At 40.6% G+C, this 19,998-nt stretch overlaps 1 protein-coding gene across 1 annotated transcript in view; it reads right to left on the reverse strand.

Annotated features, from left to right (window-relative positions):
* The window catches only part of Sox30 (SRY-box transcription factor 30), a 38,075-nt gene extending 21,007 nt beyond the window's left edge, over positions 1 to 17,068 (reverse strand). Inside the window, exons 1-4 of the mRNA XM_052195870.1 lie at positions 16,020 to 17,068; positions 14,205 to 14,444; positions 12,866 to 13,045; positions 3,096 to 3,588 (exon numbers count right to left, since the gene is read on the reverse strand). Coding sequence (XP_052051830.1) covers positions 3,096 to 3,588; positions 12,866 to 13,045; positions 14,205 to 14,444; positions 16,020 to 17,052 — 1,946 coding nt within the window. The 5' untranslated portion in view covers positions 17,053 to 17,068. The remainder of the gene's footprint in view (positions 1 to 3,095; positions 3,589 to 12,865; positions 13,046 to 14,204; positions 14,445 to 16,019) is intronic.
* Positions 17,069 to 19,998: the final 2,930 nt, after the last annotated feature.

A 19,998-nucleotide genomic window follows, 5' to 3' on the forward strand; every position in this document is an offset into this window, starting at 1 on the left:
TGTAAGCTCTATAACTCGTATTCTTTGTGTGTGTCTGTGTCCATGTGAATGTACAGGTGCACATTAGGGGCACAAAGCATTTATGAGTGTATGCGGAGGTGAAATATCAAGCTTGACTGTCCCTTCTCAGCAGCTTTTCACTGTAATTATTAAGGCAGGGTCTTTTGCTAGGACCTGAGATTTGCCAATTAGGCTGGGCTAGCGGGCTAGTGACCCCCCCCCCCATGCATCTACCTAAACAAAGGTTTCACGCTTTGCTGACTGAGCCATCTCCTCAGCTCCAAACGTATATTCTTAATGACTCCTTTTTCTCATGTTTTAACCACGTCTCTGCCCTGTTGGAAGTTCCAATTTGCCTAGGTAGTGGAAATGTTTATCTAAAACCTATAACCCGCAACCAATCACACATGAATTATCAAATTAAAAATGTCTTCATCGGCCGGGCAGTGGTGGCGCACACCTGTAATCCCAGCACTCTGGGAGGCAGAGGCAGGCGATTCTGAGTTCAAGGCCAGCCTGGTCTACAGAGTGAGTTCCAGGACAGCCAGGAGTTCAAGGCCAGCCTGGTCTACAGAGTGAGTTCCAGGACACAGAGAAACCCTGTCTCAAAAAAAAAAAAAAACAACAACAACAAAAAAAACAAATCCAACAAACAAACAAACAAACAAACAAAAAGAAAGAAAAAAACCCAAAAAATTTCTTCATCAAGTTGATTGAGGGAATTTTAGATTCTAAATCAGTGTGTGAATAATGCACTTTAGGAATCACATAGAACCCTAGGCAAAAACATATTCTCTTTATACTTTATCTGATTTGGATAGAAAAGTTTTCTATTTTTGTTGTTAGAGTTGAAAAGGTTTCCTGTAGTTCTGGTGTACGGGGAGGTTTTAGTTGAGAGCATACAGAAACCCAAGCGTGGATGCCTCCTCACGCAGGCATTTAAATCCAGCTGTACAGCCAGTGAGACCTTTCTGAGTGTGAAAACCATCTCTAGGACCACTGCAAGTAGTTTCCAGCTTGTTGGCCATTTTCACTCTGAAGGATTTATTTTCCTTTCTTACCAGTTCATCTAAGTATTAAATGATTCTTATTCAAATTCAGTGTTTCTAGGTAGTTACAACAGAAACGTTCTATAGTAACTAAAGTCATCATACATGGGGGCTATAAATGTTCCTTCTCCATAAAATTGCAGACAAAAGTATGCATGTATATAAGAATGACTATAAAGAATACAAAATTTCAATCAAATCCTTAGGTCTACAACAAATGCTTGTTCAGAAAAATTTTAACCTGTTGGGGGGGGTGTTGTTTGTTTGGTTTTGGATTTTTTGTTTGTCTAAAATTTTACAACTGATTGCTTTGCTTTTATAAATCAGGAATCCTCTCGACTGTGTTGTGTACTATATGTATACTGTTTGAGTATATTTTCTTTTTATTTGAGGGTAATAGGTCCCCATTTAGCTTTCATATCATTTTCAGTATTTTTCATTGCAACATTTAATGAACAACAGAATGAAGACTCTATATATCTCTTTTGAGTATAAAGATAAAATACACTACAGCAGACTGAAGAGATGCCTCACTGGATAAGAGAACATGCTGTTCTTCCCAAGGGCCAGAACTTTAAGTTCCTAGCACTCACATCAGGCAGCCCACATCAGTCCAGTTTTGAAGGATCTAATACTCTCCTGGCCTCCACATACACATATACACATAAATAAAAACAAATATTTTTTAAAATAGGCTATAAGGAGACAAAGAAGGATGAGAAAGAAAAAAAAAATCGAACCAGAGGAGAGAATGTTTTCGGAAGGAAGAGTTTCACAAAAACAAAATCTCTCAAAGGCAGGATGACAAGGTCTCAGAGCGGTGTGATCATGTCTGAGTACCACTCTAGTAAGTGCCTCACGAACTTAACTTTGTTAAAATATAAGAAACACACAAACTACATGTGTATTTCTATTTCAAACACTCATTACAATCATTGTATTGGAGCACTTAGGGAAAATATTCTTTATAAAATGCCATTATCAATGTACAGACAAGGAAAACTAAAAGGAAATCAGTTAATTTTGTCCATTTTTTCCATACTAGATTTTTTAGTTTAGAAAGCTAGAAAGCTAAATATATTAGTCCATTCCCTGGGAAAACCTCTCATCAGATATATATGAATAAAAGTCAGGGAACAATGACAAAGGATTTTAAGTCTAAAACAGATCTCACTTTCCATTTTGAAAAAGAGTTATTACCTTGACATTTACATTTGATATACTGTGTTGGCATTCCTAAGCCCAACCAAATTCAAGTTTAAAAAGTACAATATTGCTATTTATACACTTTATTTACCATTGCTAAATAAATAGAGTAACTGTTTCTGTATTCTGTTTTCAAAACCTTCTTATAAAAAGTTCTTTAAAGTATCATATAATTTGCACATTAATAGTCAAATCCTGCAAGCCTTGCCTTGGTAAGAAAGCTACACTTCCTATCATTTAACCTACCTAACAATAAAAGATTGTTACTGAACATTTCAGTACTCCAATCACAACATAAATTGCATCTACATACTTAAGAACAACAGAGAAGTACAGTATATTTGCAAAGTGAAGTTTCAATTTGCTTTCCCAAGATACTTCCCTACGAAAATCTATCTTATTGTTGGTAATTTACATGGCAAATTCTCTGGTTTGGTAACAGGGACATAAAGACGCCACAGGATCTGCACTCAACAAGATGTCACCAAATTCGTATACATAAACACAGCTGGGACAAGGGGACCACGCAGCTTCTCAGAACTGATTCCCATGAAAGCCCATTCAGTGAACAGCACTGAACCCATATCCTCACAGGGATAGAGTTGCTGGAGTGGACAAACCGCTGCCCCCAATAGGGTTGAGTTCTCTCTGGCTCTAGCTCCCTGGGTCTACATGTGGCCCCTTCATCCATTTGAATGGACTGCTTGGTTCTTACTCGGCCTCTAAAGCTGAATAGAAGCCCGACTGAGGAAGCCCAGTTTTCACCAGGAAAGAAATGTCTCCCAGAGTAAAGTTTCGTTAGGAGCATTTTAGGTAAGAGGCAGAAAACTGTTTGTTTACCTTGACGGGAAGTAATGAGGTCCAGGTAGGAAGTAAGGGTGATGAAAGGAGAACCGAGGTGGCGTCCCAAACAGTGTGGCTGGATGGCCAAGCGGCGGGGGCTGATAGACGTGTGAGTGTGGAATGGGAGTGGCTGGGGGTATCGGAGTGCTTCGGGGACACGCGGGAACGCTGGCGTACTCCTTGGGAGGCTGGATAGGCGAGGTTGCAAATCTGGCATGGGCAGTACTTGCACCAGCTGGAATCCTGGTGGTGCTCTCCAGAGAGACTGGAGTGGGTCTCTTCACAGAGCGACTGGTTCCCGATGGGAGCCTATGAACGTCAGTTTGGGAAGGCCCGGAAAAGCGCTGAGGTGGGAGTGATGGGCGGGGCGTCAGGCTTGGAGGCGGGACGGCCACTGGGCCGGTGCTGGAGACGCTGGGCTGGAAGAGTGTGATGGGGCTTGGGCGCTGGACTGCAGGTGTGGGCAGCTGGATGGCAGGCGGGGCTTCACCTTCAGAAATAAGAGGAGCAGAATTAAGTTAACCGCTGTTAGGATCCCTACAGGTATCGACCACACTGTGAACTTGGATCTTTGAAGGAGAGTTCACTATCCACCCTCACCTAGAAGTGCTATCATGTCAAACGCCTCTCCTTTTTATTTATAATATTCTGACAATTCTGAAGTCACTGACTAATTTCTTGTGAATTTACATTTTTCTCTTTCTGAACTAACCTCTGAGTGTCATAAAAAGAGAGAACTTCTGTTTTGTTCACTACAGTGAACACGCTCAGCTTCTGCCTAGCACAGAATAGGCAAGTCCTCAACAAACTTTTGAATATGTAAATAAATGAAAAAATTATTTTGATTAATCAAAAGATGAATGCATTGAAATGTTGATTTATAAACAGAAATAACAAAACTACTGGCAACGGTTATCATTGAGGGAAAATCATCTAGGAGTAGGGGACAAGATACATGGGTAGGAGGAAACTCTAGATGTTCATTTCACAGTATTTGGGTATTGGTAATAATATATCATGACATATATTGATTTATTTTCATAAAAACAGAAGTTTCAGAGTAGCACCGTGGGTTATTTTTTTTCCTTCAGTTTGCATACTTTTCTACAATTAAAGTTATGACACTTTTTATTTGAAAAAATTAACCAAGAAAATGGTTTCACTCTATTATACTGAAAGTGAATATCATGGGTCAACCATTTTTGACAGTTTTGGAAAGAATCCTAGCAGGACATGACTGGAAAGGGCAGAATTCTTACAGGTAAGTAAAAGTCATATGTTTTATCCTTCCATTCCAGAAGAGATAGCACTGCTGGATGAGATGCTATTATATACCCAACAACACACGCAGACTGAACTGAACTAAGCCTTCATGACAAAGACAAAAGGAAGCCTTTGGAATAGAGTCAACTAGTGTCTGTTAATGAAAACGTTCCAAGTATAGGTGTTACAGTTAGAAATATCTCTCAATGGCCCCAAAGGCAGATGTTCTTTCAACATTATTCAGGTAAGACTTCCCCTCCCTCCCTCCCTCTCTCCCTCCCTTCCTCCCTCCCTTCCTCCTTCCCTTTCTTTTCCTTCCTTCCCTTAGTAGAGAGGCAGGTAATGCCCTTCTAAGCCTCAGTAGGAAGAGCCCCACCCATCTATTTCAAGATGGGTTCCCGGCCCAGTGAGGTACAGCAGGAGGGTGGAAATGAAGCTGTTTTGATCTTTGTAGCCCAAGATTGGCCTCAGGCTCCCAATCCCCCAGCCTCAGCCTTCTGAGAACTCGGATAACAAGCATGTATTATCATGCTAAATTTGGTTACTTATGTTTATTTCCAGGAACTATCCAAGAACATGAATTAAAAAATAGTTCAGAGGAGTTGGAGAGATGGTTCAGTGATTAGAGCACTTGCTTTGCAATCACGAGGACAAGAATTCAGATCCCAGCATTTGGATAACAAGCCAGGAAGCTCACATGCATCTGTAACTCCAGTTTCAAGGATTCAACAGTGATACATACATAAGGGTGCACAGGAATACACGCACACATACAATTACACAAATCTTTAAAAAAGAGTTAAGGTTTGAATGAAGGAAAAACAATTAAACCTAAGAGATACTTCACTGGCTGTAATGAGATCTGAAGTGCCCTGCAACAATTACAAGGCCAGGTGAACTTGTAAATTTTCTCAACTTTTTATTTCTTGAACTATTACCATAATCAAGGCATTAACCTGACAACCTATGTTTTGACACTGAGCTCTTTTTCGTATACCCAGCATAAGCACTTAGTTATCAGAAAAAATAGATTACAAGAACTTTACAGAACAATTGATCAAGGGGCACATTATCTCTTCCAGTGCTCTTTCTATCTAAGATAGTTGTATAAAAGAGAGGGAAAGGAGGCCTTCAGTGATAACCATGCTTTCATTTAATGATAAGGAACTGACGTATATCAACTACTATATTTTGTTACAGTTATCCAGAAACACTTTAAATGTTAGATAAGTTCAGGTTGATAAGCAGGAAGTTAAGTGTGCAACCTTTAATAAATCAGTGATATGGAAGATTGAAAAAAATGCTTAGAGCTCTAATGACTCAAACAGTTATTAAGCTACAATAGATGCTAACCATTAGAAATCAGCCAGTGAGTTGGCTTCTTTTTTTCTAGTACACAGCAAAACCACAATGCCCTAGGCTCCCTGGCATTTAAGAGAGGCTAAGGGCTACCCAATACAATATAAGCAGTGTCCAGCACTGCTGCAACGAGTGCACTCACATGTGGTCCTCCATGTTCTTGCTGCCTTGTGCAGGTTTGAATGTACACATACAGGACCCTAGGAGGCCACATTCTAATGTCAGTAACAGTGGGGGGGGGGGGGGGGAAAGAGCCTTCATCCACTAGCCACCTTTTGAAACATCCATATGTGAGTAAAAGACAAGCTTGCTGCTAGACAGAAGTGTCTAACCATTACATGAAACAAAGAGCAGTTTTTTTTTAAAGATTTATTTATTGTTATATTTACATATACAGTACAGTGTAGCTGTCTTCAGACACACCACAAGTGTCAGATCTCATTATGGATGGTTGTGAGCCACCATGTGGTTGCTGGGATTTGAACTCAGGACCTTTGGAAGAGCAGTCAGAGTCCTTAACCACTGAGCCATCTCACCAGCCCCAAAGAGCAGTTTTAGATACATAGAGACAAAAGAGAAAATTCCAAAATCCAAATAGCCAATTCAAGTATAAAAAGCAGAATAGCTGTAAAAACAAAACTTCTTGCATGCCTCCATCAGCCAGTTCCGGTGCAAGCAGGTTTCTGTTGTGTGCCTGGAGGGAAAGGCGAGGCACCCAGGAGGGCAGAGCAAAGATGCAGCTTTGTGGAGTTAATGAGGAAAGCCAGCAGTGGCTTGGGATAAAGAGAAGAGAAAGGGAGAGCCTGGTATCTGGGCCATTGTTAAGAAAAGTAGATTTCCGGCTGGTGAGATGGCTCAGCGGGTAAGAGCACTGACTGCTCTTCCAAAGGTTCAAATCCCAGCAACCACATGGTGGCTCACAACCATCTGTGATGAGATCTTATGTCCTCTTCTGGAGCTACAGTGTACTTACATATAATAATAAATAAGTCTTTAAAAAAAAGAAAAGTAGATTTCTGGGGAAAGAACGAGGAATCAAAAAGCGCAGGAAGATGAGGCAGAAGCTCGTGAGGCATCCTCATGGGACTTACAATGAAGAACCCCACCACTTTTCTTTTATTGCTGTTGTTATTAAAGAAGCTTTTATTGGTTGTTATTTGACAACTTCACACATTTTTTAATGCCTTCACCGGCCTCCCATGTGCCACTCTTTCCTATGTCCTTTCCACAGCTGTGAACCTGCTTCCCCACACTCTTGTCTTTTAGTTTTGTCCTGTGTCCACTGAGTTTAATCAGGGCCACCTATGTGTCCACGGGCTTGGAACCATCCACCTGAGCCTGGTGAGCTCACCAGTGGGCTCACGGAATCCATCGCTAGCCAGTGGGTCAGGAGGGAGGTCTTAGGGGCACAGAGCCCCTCCTTTCATGCCTCTTGACAGCCACAGCTGCTACAGCTTCAGAGTCAAAATAGTTATGTCCTCCCCTAGAATTAGGCAACTTTTCAAGGAGATTTTTGCAGAGTTTTAAATACATACAACTTCTTAGAATAGATCTTAAGGCCAACGCAGACCTGCTGACTTTTGGATTAGAACAGTAATAGTCATGAAGTTTTCTTTCTTCCTGTCCTATCTAAGTACATAAACTAAATGGCACACAAATGGAAAGATTGATAAATATAACTAAAGCATTTAGAGAAAAATGTGTGAATTCTGAAGAGTAAAAGACTATCAACAAAGTGGTGATATAACCAACAAAACCATGCTCAGGCTGGATAAACAAAATATAGAGAACTCAGTAGGAATGGAAAATGCATCTACGAGCCAAGTAGATATTTAATAGTAGGTAAAAGAAATGTATGGTCTACAGAAGTTCCCAAGCCTGTACATAAATGTGAACAGTGATATGAAATGAGGATGCTGGCATGAGCGGCACCCAAGACCCTTGGTAAGAGTTACACGAAGAAGATTCTAGACGACCGTGCCATAAGCACTTTCAAAGACTAGACGCAGAAGAGCTTAGAGTGTAATATTAAGACAGAGCAAATGATGCACTATACATAAAAAGAACACCAGGAAAAGAAGCTGCTATAGAGTTTGATCAAGAGAATAGAAAGTTTAGTTTTACCTGAATCTATCTTCTGTTCAACTACATTATGGAATCTTTAAGAAGATACTTTATGGAAACATTCCTATTGTCCCTAACACAAACCTTGGCCAGAGCACATACCTGATAAATATTAGCCAGTAGATGGGTCAGAAAGTAGGCTTACAACTGTGGCCCTGAATTCACTTAGAATATAGTGGAGATAGATTCACAAAAACAGAAAATATTTAAGTGCACTTTCAGTTTTCAAATATATTTAATATTTTAATGACATGAAGTATTCTGGGAAAGTATGGTGCAGGGCAAATGGTTGCTTATTAGAACAAACAGAAGGCTTGCAAGAGTACACAAGAAAATGAAATGAGCCTGGCTGAGCATCAAACAAAAGGAACAATTACTAGAGCATCCATGAATTTGGTGTGAAATATTTAATAATGTGTTTCTAAATCACTAATGGAACAATGAGGTTTTACTCACTTTTTTGCATCACAACTTTTGGTTACTGGTAGAAGACTATTAAGGGAAAAGGATAACTAAAATGAAACATTCATAGAAAAGTGGTTGTTTAGACAATAATGCTAAAAGCAGAGAAGAAAAACATACTTGTACTGGCTAGTTTTGTGGGTCAACTTGACACAGGCTGGAGTTATCACAGAGAAAGGAGCTTCAGTTGGGGAAGTGCCTCCATGAGATCCAGTTGTGGAGCATTTTCTCAATTAGTGATCAGGTGGGGAGGGCCCCTTGTGGGTGGTGCCATCCCTGGGCTGGTGTTCTTGGGTTCTATAGGAGAGCAGTCTGAGCAAGCCAGGGGAAGCAAGCCAGTAAGAAACATCCCTCCATGGCCTCTGCATCAGCTCCTGCTTCCGTTCCAGTTCTGACTTCCTTTAGTGATGAACTGCAACGTGGAAGTGTAAGCTCAATAAACCCTTTCCTCCCCAACTTGCTTCTTGGTCATGATGTTTGTGCAGGAATAGAAACCCTGACTAAGACAATACTTTTGAATTACAAAGAAGTTAATTGGTCAAATTAAGAGAAACCTATCAAAATCTTATGTGAAAAAATCTAAGTGTTTTAAGTCAGTGCAAATAAAAATTAGGCAGTTGGAGGCTAGAGAGATAGCTCAGCATCTAACTGCTCTTGTAGAGGACTCAAGTTTTATTTCCAGTGTAGGCATAATGTTTCTATGCTTACAAATAAGATAATGTATATTATTCAAATGCTGATTTCTCTTCCCCTATAACTTGTTGCAATGCAGACATGGCACCATAATACTATTTCAAAAATCTTTTCTCTCAAGTTTGTATAAACATTGCTCCCCATTTATTCTCTGGTTTGCCAATAAAACCTGACCATCCAATGGCTGGGTAAAAGAGAGAATAGGGTAGGACCTCTGCCAGCCATGGGAGAAGAGATGGAGAGGGAATAGACCAGTAGGTTCAGCCACAAGAAAGAAGTCCTAGAGATATAATGGGAAAACACCTGAAGCCCAGAGATACAAACTAATACTAAAATGCAAGTATCTAGGGGATTTGGGCTGAGAAGTAACCAGATTATCTTAGAGGATTAGAATAGATCAATGACTGTTCAGTTATTTTGTTGTAAGTTAATTAAATAAACATTAGTCTCAGTCTCATTCATTTGGAAGCTAGTCAGGGATAAAGAAAAACTTTTAAAATTACTTTTATATCCCAGAATCCATGTTACTCATACGTGTGTACACATTTGTACACATACACACACCTTTTTGAAAAATTGGGTATTTGGAAGGAAAATGACTTACCAAAAAGAACGAAATCATTGAAACTGTTTAGACCAATAGTTCTCAAACTTCCTAATGTTGTGATGATCCTGACCATAAAATTATTTTGTTGCTATAACTTTAATTTTGCTACTGTTATGAATTGTAGTATAAATGTGATATACATGGTATCTGTGTACCCCAAAGGGGTCACAAGCCACAGGTTGAAAAACACTAGCTTAGACAGTAACAGTTTCAAAGGCAACTGAAGAGTTGTAGAAACAACACAAGCTTTCCTACTAGGATTCCTGAACCTAATTTTCATAGAAGGAAGTTTAAGAATCCTACGTCAATACAATATAATAATAAGTTTACAAACTGACAAAAAAGATCTCAGGTATCATTTTTATAGTTATTGTAGAGAAACTCAAAGGTAAAGCATAATATATTAAAAATGTAGATAGGAGAGTTCTGCCAGAGCAATTTTGTTAAGTCTACATCACTTCTGTGATGGTTAGCTTTATGCTAACTTTATACTGCCTGGAATCACTGGGGAAGAGTCTCAATGAGGGACTGCTCATGTTGTACCTGCTTATGAGTATGTCTGTAAGAGATTGTATTAATTGATATGAGAAAATGCAGCCCACTGTGGGTGGTACCATTCCCTAGCCAAAAGGTCCTGGTAAGAGTAGAGGAATTGGACTGAGTGCAAGCTAACAAGAAAACAAGCAGCGTGCACCCATTCAGTCTCTCTGATCTTGCTGCTGGGTGTGACATGACTAGCTGTTTTAAGTTCCTGCTGCCTTTACTTCCCAGAGATAGATTATTACCCTGAAATTGTGAACTGAAATAGCACCCTTTCCACTGAAGATATTCTATCACAGCAACAGAAACAAAACAAGAGCAACTTATTATTCAAATGGTGGCTTTGCGCACACTAGTGTGGTGAATCTACTTCCTGTATCTAAAGTTGATTGCCTATATAGTATTATAAATGCACAAAAATTACTAGAAGAATTATTTCTGTAAAAGAAAAAATATGCCTCACTACTTTGATAATCTTTCTTCTACAAGAATAAAATATATGTTTAAATGAACAAAATTATCATAAATTAGTTTAAAACATAAAACTAGTTCAAAGAAACAAAATATTTTAAAACCAGTATTTGCAAAGATTAAAACTGTGAGTTTTTCTGTTTGTTTTTTATTTGTTTGTTTTTTGAATAAGGGATTCTCTGTGTATCTCTGGCCATCCTGGAACATGCTTTGTAGACCACGCTAACCTTGAACTCCCAGAGAAACACCTGCCTCTACCTTCCTAAAGGTGTGTGCCACTATGCCTGGCCAATAGCTATGCTTCTTTAAGAGACTTGTGATATCTATTAACTAACTTTAATATTTTTATGGATTCTTTAGAATGTGAAATTCCCAACCTTCTAGTTACACTATCACCTCTAAGTATTATAAGCTGATGGAAATAACTAAACATATTTCAAAGCTGTACAACCATACAGCATGAAGGCAAGTAAATCTCATAGTGAATGATACTTATCTAAAAACAATTCTCAAATTATCTTTATAAAATGTTTTGGATTATCATGAGATCCAAGAAATGAATCTTTACCATTCTTGCCCCCACAAGAAATATTGTAAACATTTTTTAGAGTATCTGAAAAAGTCCCATTATCACCTTTTTGCTTACTGTTGTATTTCTGAGATACTTGCTGTAATTCTGTCTCCCATATTTAACTAACAAAATCATAATACACAAACCCTACCAATATCAGGAAAAAAAGTCTTCCTCCAGCCCATATCTTTGCACAGATGGTATAAACGTGATATATTATATAAAATCTCAACTGTTTCAAATAAGAACATTGATAAATCTGTACCTGAGAAACATGAGCATCTAAAAATGAACAAAACAGATGCAAGTAACATCTGGGGCAGGAGGGGGATAAAAAAGAAGCACGGACAAAAATATAAAATTATCTACCAGTGAAAAATCAAAACAAAGATATAGTAAAGCCCAATTTGGAACACAGTCGTACAGGCAATACTAAGAGTGACTGACTGTATTGCAAAATCGAGGCTACAGATCAACTTTCTACATCTTCCACCTGAACAGAGATATCTTGAGTGCAGCTTTGTTTCTCCCATTGGCTAAATGACACAGTTTAAAAGACACTGAAAATGGCTGGAGAGAGAGTCCAGAAGTTAAGAGTTCTTGCTCTTCTTGCAGAGGACCCAATGCCCAAATAGCAGCTTACAACTCCAGTCCCAAGGAGATCTAACACTTTTTGATTTATACACACACACACACACACACATACAGAGAGAGAGAGAGAGAGAGAGAGAGAGAGAGAGAGAGAGAGACAGAGAGACAGAGAGACCTTTATAGGAAAACAAAACTTGTATATATAAAATAAAATCTTTAATTAAAAATACTAAAAATGTATAATATCACTAAGTCCGTTTTCATGATCTATCCATCTCTAACTCATAGGGTTGGCTTTATCATTAGGAGATAAAGATCATTCAGACAGGCAGAAACCGGGAAGAGCAGCTTTAAGATACAAGCAACAGGCCCCTTGTTCTGGAAAGACTCAGTGAAGCAGTATTCGGCAAAACCAGAACGGGGGAAGTGGGAAGGGGTGGGTAGGAGGACAGGGGGAGGGAAGGGGGCTTATGGGACTTTCGGGGAGTGGGGGGCTAGAAAAGGGGAAATCATTTGAAATGTAAATAAAAAATATATCGAATAAAAAAAGAGAAAAAAAAAGATTCAAGCACCATCAATAGTGAATGGATGGCACTCTCATTCAGAGATGGCTGGAGGGTGTAAAAGTTTTAGAGGAACAAGCCAATGATGCAGCAGGTAGTTAAGATGTGAGAATCTTGCATGAACCAAACAAGAATTTATAGACAATGGATAGCTTCCATTGATTTTCTGGAGCAGTGAGAGAGTGATCTTCAATGATCTTAGCCTTACAAAGTTCCATTGACAGGATGCCCAAGCCCCATGAGTTCTTTCCTGCTGAGGTGATAGACATCCCTATTTCCCAGCAATTTCCTTTATCATCTGACTCATCTGGGCTCCCAGCCTGAATTCCTTAGACTGTCAGAAATCTCCACATGGGTCTGCTATTGCTCTTCCTCCCATTTAATGTTTCATTTTCTCCCTTTTGGATTTTATTTCTTTACTGTTGTTCTGAATTATAAATAAGTTTAACAGAAACCAAATTTCAACTGAAGAGAAAATTTTGATGTAGGTATTTACAAACAATCTACAATATGACCAACTCACCAACTGGATGAGTGATGGTGTTCTGAAGGCCGGGAATTACCACAGAGTAGGTAGGTGAGCGATAAGGATAAATTGTTGTAGGATTTGTAGAGATAATATTCTGTGTGGTACCAGAAAATACATTGGAAACACTTAGAGGGAAGCGTTTTCGCTTCCCTGGACGTGGCTGATAAACCCAACCTACAGAAAAAGAGAGGCTTTTAATATGAATATACAAACTCTGGCTTTTTCATATAAAAATATAGCACACTATAAGTTTTAAAATATGGGTTGTCTAAAGGTCTGTTTTCCAGCTCCATGATGCTATTTCTGTGAGCAAATCCTGCACTGTGCATTTTAACATCCACACAGCTTCTAATTCTATTAATATAACCCACAGTAGAGAGGAAGGACAAATGCCTCTTCTATGCAGGGACAGAGTGATTTCATGATAGAATATACTCGTCATTGAGTTTGAATCCCAAGCCTTTTCTCTGGTGAAGAAAGATACCCCATAAGACATTCTCTTCTTTTTGCATTCTGTAATACACAAATGTCAGTGGCTTACAATGTAATTGTCACTAATAACCAGTCACAATGTTTATGCCTGATTTAAGAGGTCACTCTCTGAGGCTTGGCGACTGCTAAAACCATAAACACCTAAATTTCTTCCCAAAGTCAGAGGTGTAGCACTGTCATGTATACAATCACTGCTTCCGTTCAGATGATACTTAATAATCTTGCTTCCTAAAATATTATATTTCAGAAAAAATCTTTACCCGTTATGCACAGATCTATAAGCCACAAAGAATGCATAGTTCTCAACCTTTATCTCAATGCCTTACTGCTGAGGATGAATCAGTTGGTTCAAACTGTATCATGCTATGAATAAATCTATTAACCAAAACACAGGGCTATGTTCTGATACCCACTTAACTTTGAAATGGAAAAGGATATTAATTCCTACATTTTTATTATCTTTTAAGTGGGAACTGTTTACTCTGTTGCCATGATTACTTAACATATCTAGTATGTTACAAAATAAAACCAGAGACTTACAGTGAACTGTAAAGCTACAGCTACATATGTATGTTTGTTGTTACCTGTATGTATTTCATCAAAACTACAGTAAAACCAAATGTCTCCTGATTTGCAGTAGCTGGTAAATATGAGATCAGATACTTTACAACTGCATTCTATTTAAGAAAATATATGCTTAGTACTAATTCAATTATTATTATAATGCTAACCATTATTTTCTTTCTCACACATAGATTACAAAATGTCAACCTAACTTAATCTTTACCTAAATAAATTTAAAAGAAATTGGAAAGAGCCTTTGTTCATTTCATTTGATTACCAGGAAATTCCTCTCTGTGCTTCTCTTTAATCTTTTGTGCTTCGTCATAATAAGGTTTCTTTTGTTCTTCACTAAGCTTGTTCCACTCTAACCCAAGCTGGACACTGATTTCTGCATTGTTGGCGGCTGGGTTAGCTTTGGCTAGTGCTGGTCGGTGGATTCTGGCCCAAACCATAAATGCATTCATGGGTCGCTTCACATGACCATTTCTGTCCTTACTGAAGGGAGTATCAGGTATTCCTATATGACAAAAATTAAGAGACTAAGTTAATGTGCCAAGTATGCGATTTTAAAGTGTACCTTCATCTATGCTTATAAAATCCCCCTATATTACATACACTATACAGCCAAAGTACCGCTAAGATTCCAAAATTCCTCATAGTTCCTGAACTCAGCATTCTAAGTTGGAGCTTAGAATGACTCCTAGAGAGTATATATCGTTGAAGACACTGTGTAGCAACGTTAGATACACACTGGATGGTTATTTCTTTGAGCTTCATCAATATCTCTAACAGTAATTAACATTTAGTTCATTTTCCACTAATATTAAGGAGCAGGCACCTTAACTATGCACCTAGTACTATGTAGGTGTTAGTTACATAAGAATTTAAAGGAAGTCATTTACAGAAGCAGCTGTAGTGTCTTTAAAACAAGAATGTTTATGCTCGGCTTTTCACTAGGAAGGTGAAATTCCTGCCACGCTGAATTATCAAAACTAGTTTCATGTCTTGGGAGAAAAATTATACATATGACCCTGTGAGTCGTGGTATAGTTAAAATTCTTATAAAGGAAATTCATTAAATCTATATTCCTGTGCAGTTCATAAAAGCACTATGAACTTTTCACATTAATCCACTTTAAGGTCAAAACAAAAATGTTTTCGATGTACAATGGATATTTAGAATAAATAATCCTGACTGGGGATGTGGCTCAGTTGGTAGAATACTTGCCTAGTATGCATCAAGCCCTGGGTTCAAATCCCAATGCCATATAAATCAGGGGTAGAAAGTGGTGTGTGCCAAGAAGGAGTTGGGCACATGTCTGTGCATGAACACATAAAATAAATAGAAAATGGGTATTTAAGTTATTAAAAAAACAGGAGTGGAATTGGCACTGAAAATTAAAAAATAATAAGCATAAAAGTTCACAAAAACATGAAGAATGATTATGACTTCACAAAACATTCAGTGACACAGAGTTCTGTATGAACTAATCCTAAGAACTTGCTTAAAATATATTTGAAGATACTGGAAAGTAGTATTTGGTTGTAGTCACTTCTTTTAAATATATCTATATATCTATATCTATGCCTAGATATATGCTTTAAATATATCTAAAATATAATCTCTTCTTTTAAAAACAACTTGTCTTATTTTTATTAGTATTTCTAAAAGTTTTATCTTTTAGAATAGAATACTATATGTGTATGTTTTCTCCCAGAAAAGTTACTGTTCACCTTTAACCTTTATAGTCAATATAAACAATTATCATTTTTCTCAAAACACTGGTATTGTTCTAAGACGCTACTACAATAGAAAATTTGATGTTACTTTTGTATAAGCTGAGGACTCTCTGTATTATGTAACAAGGCGTTCTGTTTACTAAGGCTTAAGAGTGTTTAAACAACTTCTGGAAACACTTAAGTGTATTTTACTAGCACAAGGGCAAACCAATCAGAAGCACTCCCTGTACAGGCTAAGAATGGAACCATGATTCTTTTCTTCCCCCACCCCTGAGCTTCAACTCCTGAACTGCCAAAGTGTCTGTGTGGCATAGACCTAACTGTGAAAGCCAGATTGCCCTGGCTTCTAATACCTGCATCTGAGGGCAGCACGGTGAGGGGGACATCTTTGGTTTCAATTTTTACAGAAGGCTCCAGCAAGGACTGCATTTTAATAGGCACTGGTGTCAGGGGGACCTTGGACAACCGTATCAACTCAGAAGGTGGGGGACCCTGAAACTGGATACGGGCTCCAGGTGGGACGGTGTGGAGAGTCAAAGGGAACCTTAGGTCTTGCTGGTGGGGCCCAAAAGCACTGGGCGGCTGGGCCAGCATGGCCTCCTTGCTGCTGTGGACCAGGCCATTGGTCGTGGCCTCCGTGCCCAGCCTACAATCGTCCCTGAGCCTGTCTGGCTCCTCGGTCTTGATGACTCCTTCTCCGATAGCCAGCAGGCTCCTGCCTTCCCCGCCTTTCAGCGCATCCCTCGAGGCCTCCTCTGCCTCCAGCTTGGCTTTCTTCTCATCCCCTCGGCGGCCGTCGAGGGCCTTCCCGGCGCCATCCAACTTGGCGGCCCTCGAGGCTCTAGAGCCGGCCTCGGTGGTCCTCCGAGATCCCACCGACAGGTCCAAGCCCGTCCCCAGCTCCTGCTTCTCGGCCTTGACGAGCAGTGTCCGGGGCTGCATGGGGCGCAGATCGGGCCTGCAGGGGCCTCCGTCGGCCGCGGACTGCGGCGGCGGCGGCGGCGGCAACAGCAGCAGCTCCGGCCTCAGTGGCAGCAGGCGCGCCTGCGCGGGCGAGGCGGCGGCGGCGGCGGCGCCCTCGTCGGGAGCCTGCGGTAACAGCGGTCCGGGAGGTAGCAGCAGCACCTGTTCCGGCTTCACTTGCAGCAGGCGTCGCGTCCCAGCCTGCGCACCCGCCGCCGCGGCCTCCCCGCACGACGAGGCCACCGCGGCGATGGCGGCCGCGGCCTGAGCCGACGGCGACTGGGAGCGCTCTGAGGCCGCGGCCCGAAAGGTGGCGGCCTCGATGGGCTGCGCGGGCGGAGCGGGGCGCAACGGGCGCGGAGGGGTGGGCCGCGGCGGTTGGCGCGGCGTCGGCGGCGGCGGCTCCGGCCTGGCTCTCTCCATGGGGGAGGGGGCGGCCGGCCAGGTCGCGGCCGGGATTGTGAGCTCAGCCGTTTGTTGGCGGCCTCCCCCTCCCCCTTTCGGTTAAGACCCTTCCAAGGCCTTGGCTACCCAGAACCCTACGCGCTCCACAGACGGGCTCCCCTCGCCCAATCATGAGCGGCCCAGTGTCCCCCGCCAGCCAATCACAGGCACGTTCCCCGGCTCCTCCCACCCTTCACTCTAGCCGTGTGCGAGAACCCTGGAATCATCCGCCATAGCCCGGGCCGAAGCTCTTGTGTCCCATTTTCCACGCCTCTTCACTCTCCCTCTCTTCCGGATTCTCTTTAGGCCTTGTCCTTGGTTACCCCACCCCCTCCTGGAGCGTGACAATGGCGTTGCCCTGGAAACCCTTATGTTCCACGCCTTTACCAAGGACCTCCAGGGATGAAGTCGAGGGCCTTTCTTGCGGGCTGGGCTCACGGCCTTTTGTCTTTGATTAAGCTGGAGTCTGGTAGGGTCTCTTAGTCATTCTCAAGTGTGGGGACATCTTGGAACTTATCACTGATCACATTAATGGATCTTACTGGTGTTTGACGAGCTATAACTATTTTACTAGTTGACTTTTTAATCAGTGTACTTCCAAAATGCGACCCAGATCATCGACATGTGGAGGTTCCACCCACCGTTATCCTGGCCTAAGCTCCCATCATCCTTCACTAATTCGATACGGAGGTTGCAGTACTCCTGTAGTCTTGTTCTTTACTTATGTTCAACTATTTCTCAACTGCCAATAGTTCTAAAACAGAGTCTAACCCTGTTACATTTCCCCCAAATCTTTCTGCCGCTCCCACTGGTAAATGAGATAAAAGTCCGAAATTCTTACCAGGCAGAGCCTGATAAGCCTGGTTAGTACCTTAGGCTCTACCTACAGTGTCTTTGAGTTTTCTACACTTCAACCACATTGTCCCTCCCCCATGCCATTCTTTTTCATCACGGGATGCTTTAGCAAGTCAAGCATTTATATCTCTGTAACTTCCGCTTATTTTTCAAATTGGAGCTGAACTGGCATTCAGAGAAAACAATGACTCAGCATCCGTTCCAGTCTCTTTTATGCACTCACACCTGAACACATCAGTTTTTGTGTGTGATTATTCTGCGCCTCTTCCAGTTGATTGTTACCTCCATTGGGGAAGAACTGCTTGTGTTTTGCTCATCCTTGACTCCCCAGTGCTGACTGTTGAGTAATTGTTCAATAAAAGCTTATTGAATGAGGAAATAATAACTGCCACAGCCTAATAAAACAGTGATGCTGTGTATATTAAGGGCACAGTTTAAAGTCTTTTTCCATGTGTGTGCCTCTTAAGGAGTTTGTTTAGTTTTCATTCAATATACCAAGTAAATGAGAAATTATCACCATTAGCTGCATCACTAGATATCCTGACTAAAAGTTACAGCACTATCTTGAGGAAGATGAACAGTATATCCAAGGCAGTCAAAGATGAATTCTTTCTATTCCTCTGTTGTCAATTTTGCAAAATATAAGTTCCTACATCTGTATATGGAAGAATATAACAGACAATTAAACCTATAGAATGTACTTAGGAGGCTGAAGCAGAAGGGTCCCTCCAAGTTTGAGGCCAGCCTGAGTTACATGTCGGTTTCAGTCCTACACTGGCTACAGTATGAGATCCTGTCACAAATTGACCAAACCATACTAAACAAACTAGATTTTTAAAAAGCCTTCCTAGGTTCAACACCCTACCACCACCACCACCACTCCTCCCCTAGTACTTAGCTTAAAGAATGGAACAGAACTTAATTCGTACACTAAAAAATACATATTTTTAAATTAAATGAGAAAAAGAACATGGCTTTTACTGTAGTAAAAGCTCCAATCAGTGTTGGAAATGAGGTTAAAGATCTATTTTGTCTACATAGTAATAAAAAGGGAAGGATATCAAGCAGAGCACAGGCATACCAAGCAAACAAAAACTATGTTAATATGCCCTTAGAGATAGGCAGGACATTTTATAACAACAAAAAGAGTAGCTCATCAGAGCATACTTGCCAGTACAGTAACCACATAGCCTCACTGCCCCAAGATAGATGACATGAAAACTACTGAATGGAAAGAAGAAAGTCTACACAGGCATTGCGTTGGATACGTCAGTATTTCTACAATTTTAAAAAGTACATTTATTTATTGTGTGGGATGGTTGTGTTTGTGTGTGTGTGTGTGTGTGTGTGAAGGGAAGGGGGTTATGTACGTGCCACAGTGTGGGACCCCCAGGGGCTCGGGTTTCCAGGCTTGGTAGCAAATGCTTTACCCTCTGAACCATCCTGCTGGCCCTTCAATATTTCTTTTTCATTAAGTGGTAACAACGTCTACAATAGCAAATCAGGAAGATTTCAGAACAGCTGAGCAATGTTATGGGATATTTGATCACACTCTGACCCAAGATTGTGCTGTTTACTGGGAAAAAAAAAACCTGTTTTTGGTTGTTGTGTGAATCAGTCATAGTACACACACCTTTAATCCTTCTAGTTGTAATACAGACATACCCTTAGTATACACCTTTAATCCCAATCAATGAAGAAAAGTTAGTTTGTAGAAGGAAGCACCCATATTTGAAAGTGATGTCTAAATAAGGGGCAGACAAAGTAATACATTAGAGAAAGATTTGACAGAATAGGATATGCCCAATTCTCTCAAGAACAGAAAAGAGACGCTACTTAACAGAGAGCATCTTAGGGAGAGGAGGCAGTTTTACTGGGACAGTTGTACAGAGACAGGTTGAAGAGAGAACAAGCTAGACACAGGTGAAAAGTGAACTAGCCAGAGAATGAGAGAATGAGAAGGAGCCAGAAGCTGGTCAAAGTTAGTATGAGACCAAGCAGAGCAAAAAGTCAGAGGCCAAGAGAGAAGCCATATTGAATTAGTCAGCTTAGAGAGAGGAAATTGAGCCA

The sequence above is a fragment of the Apodemus sylvaticus genome, chromosome 10, assembly GCF_947179515.1.
Source record: "Apodemus sylvaticus chromosome 10, mApoSyl1.1, whole genome shotgun sequence".
In the NCBI taxonomy this organism is placed as follows: Eukaryota; Metazoa; Chordata; class Mammalia; order Rodentia; family Muridae; genus Apodemus; species Apodemus sylvaticus.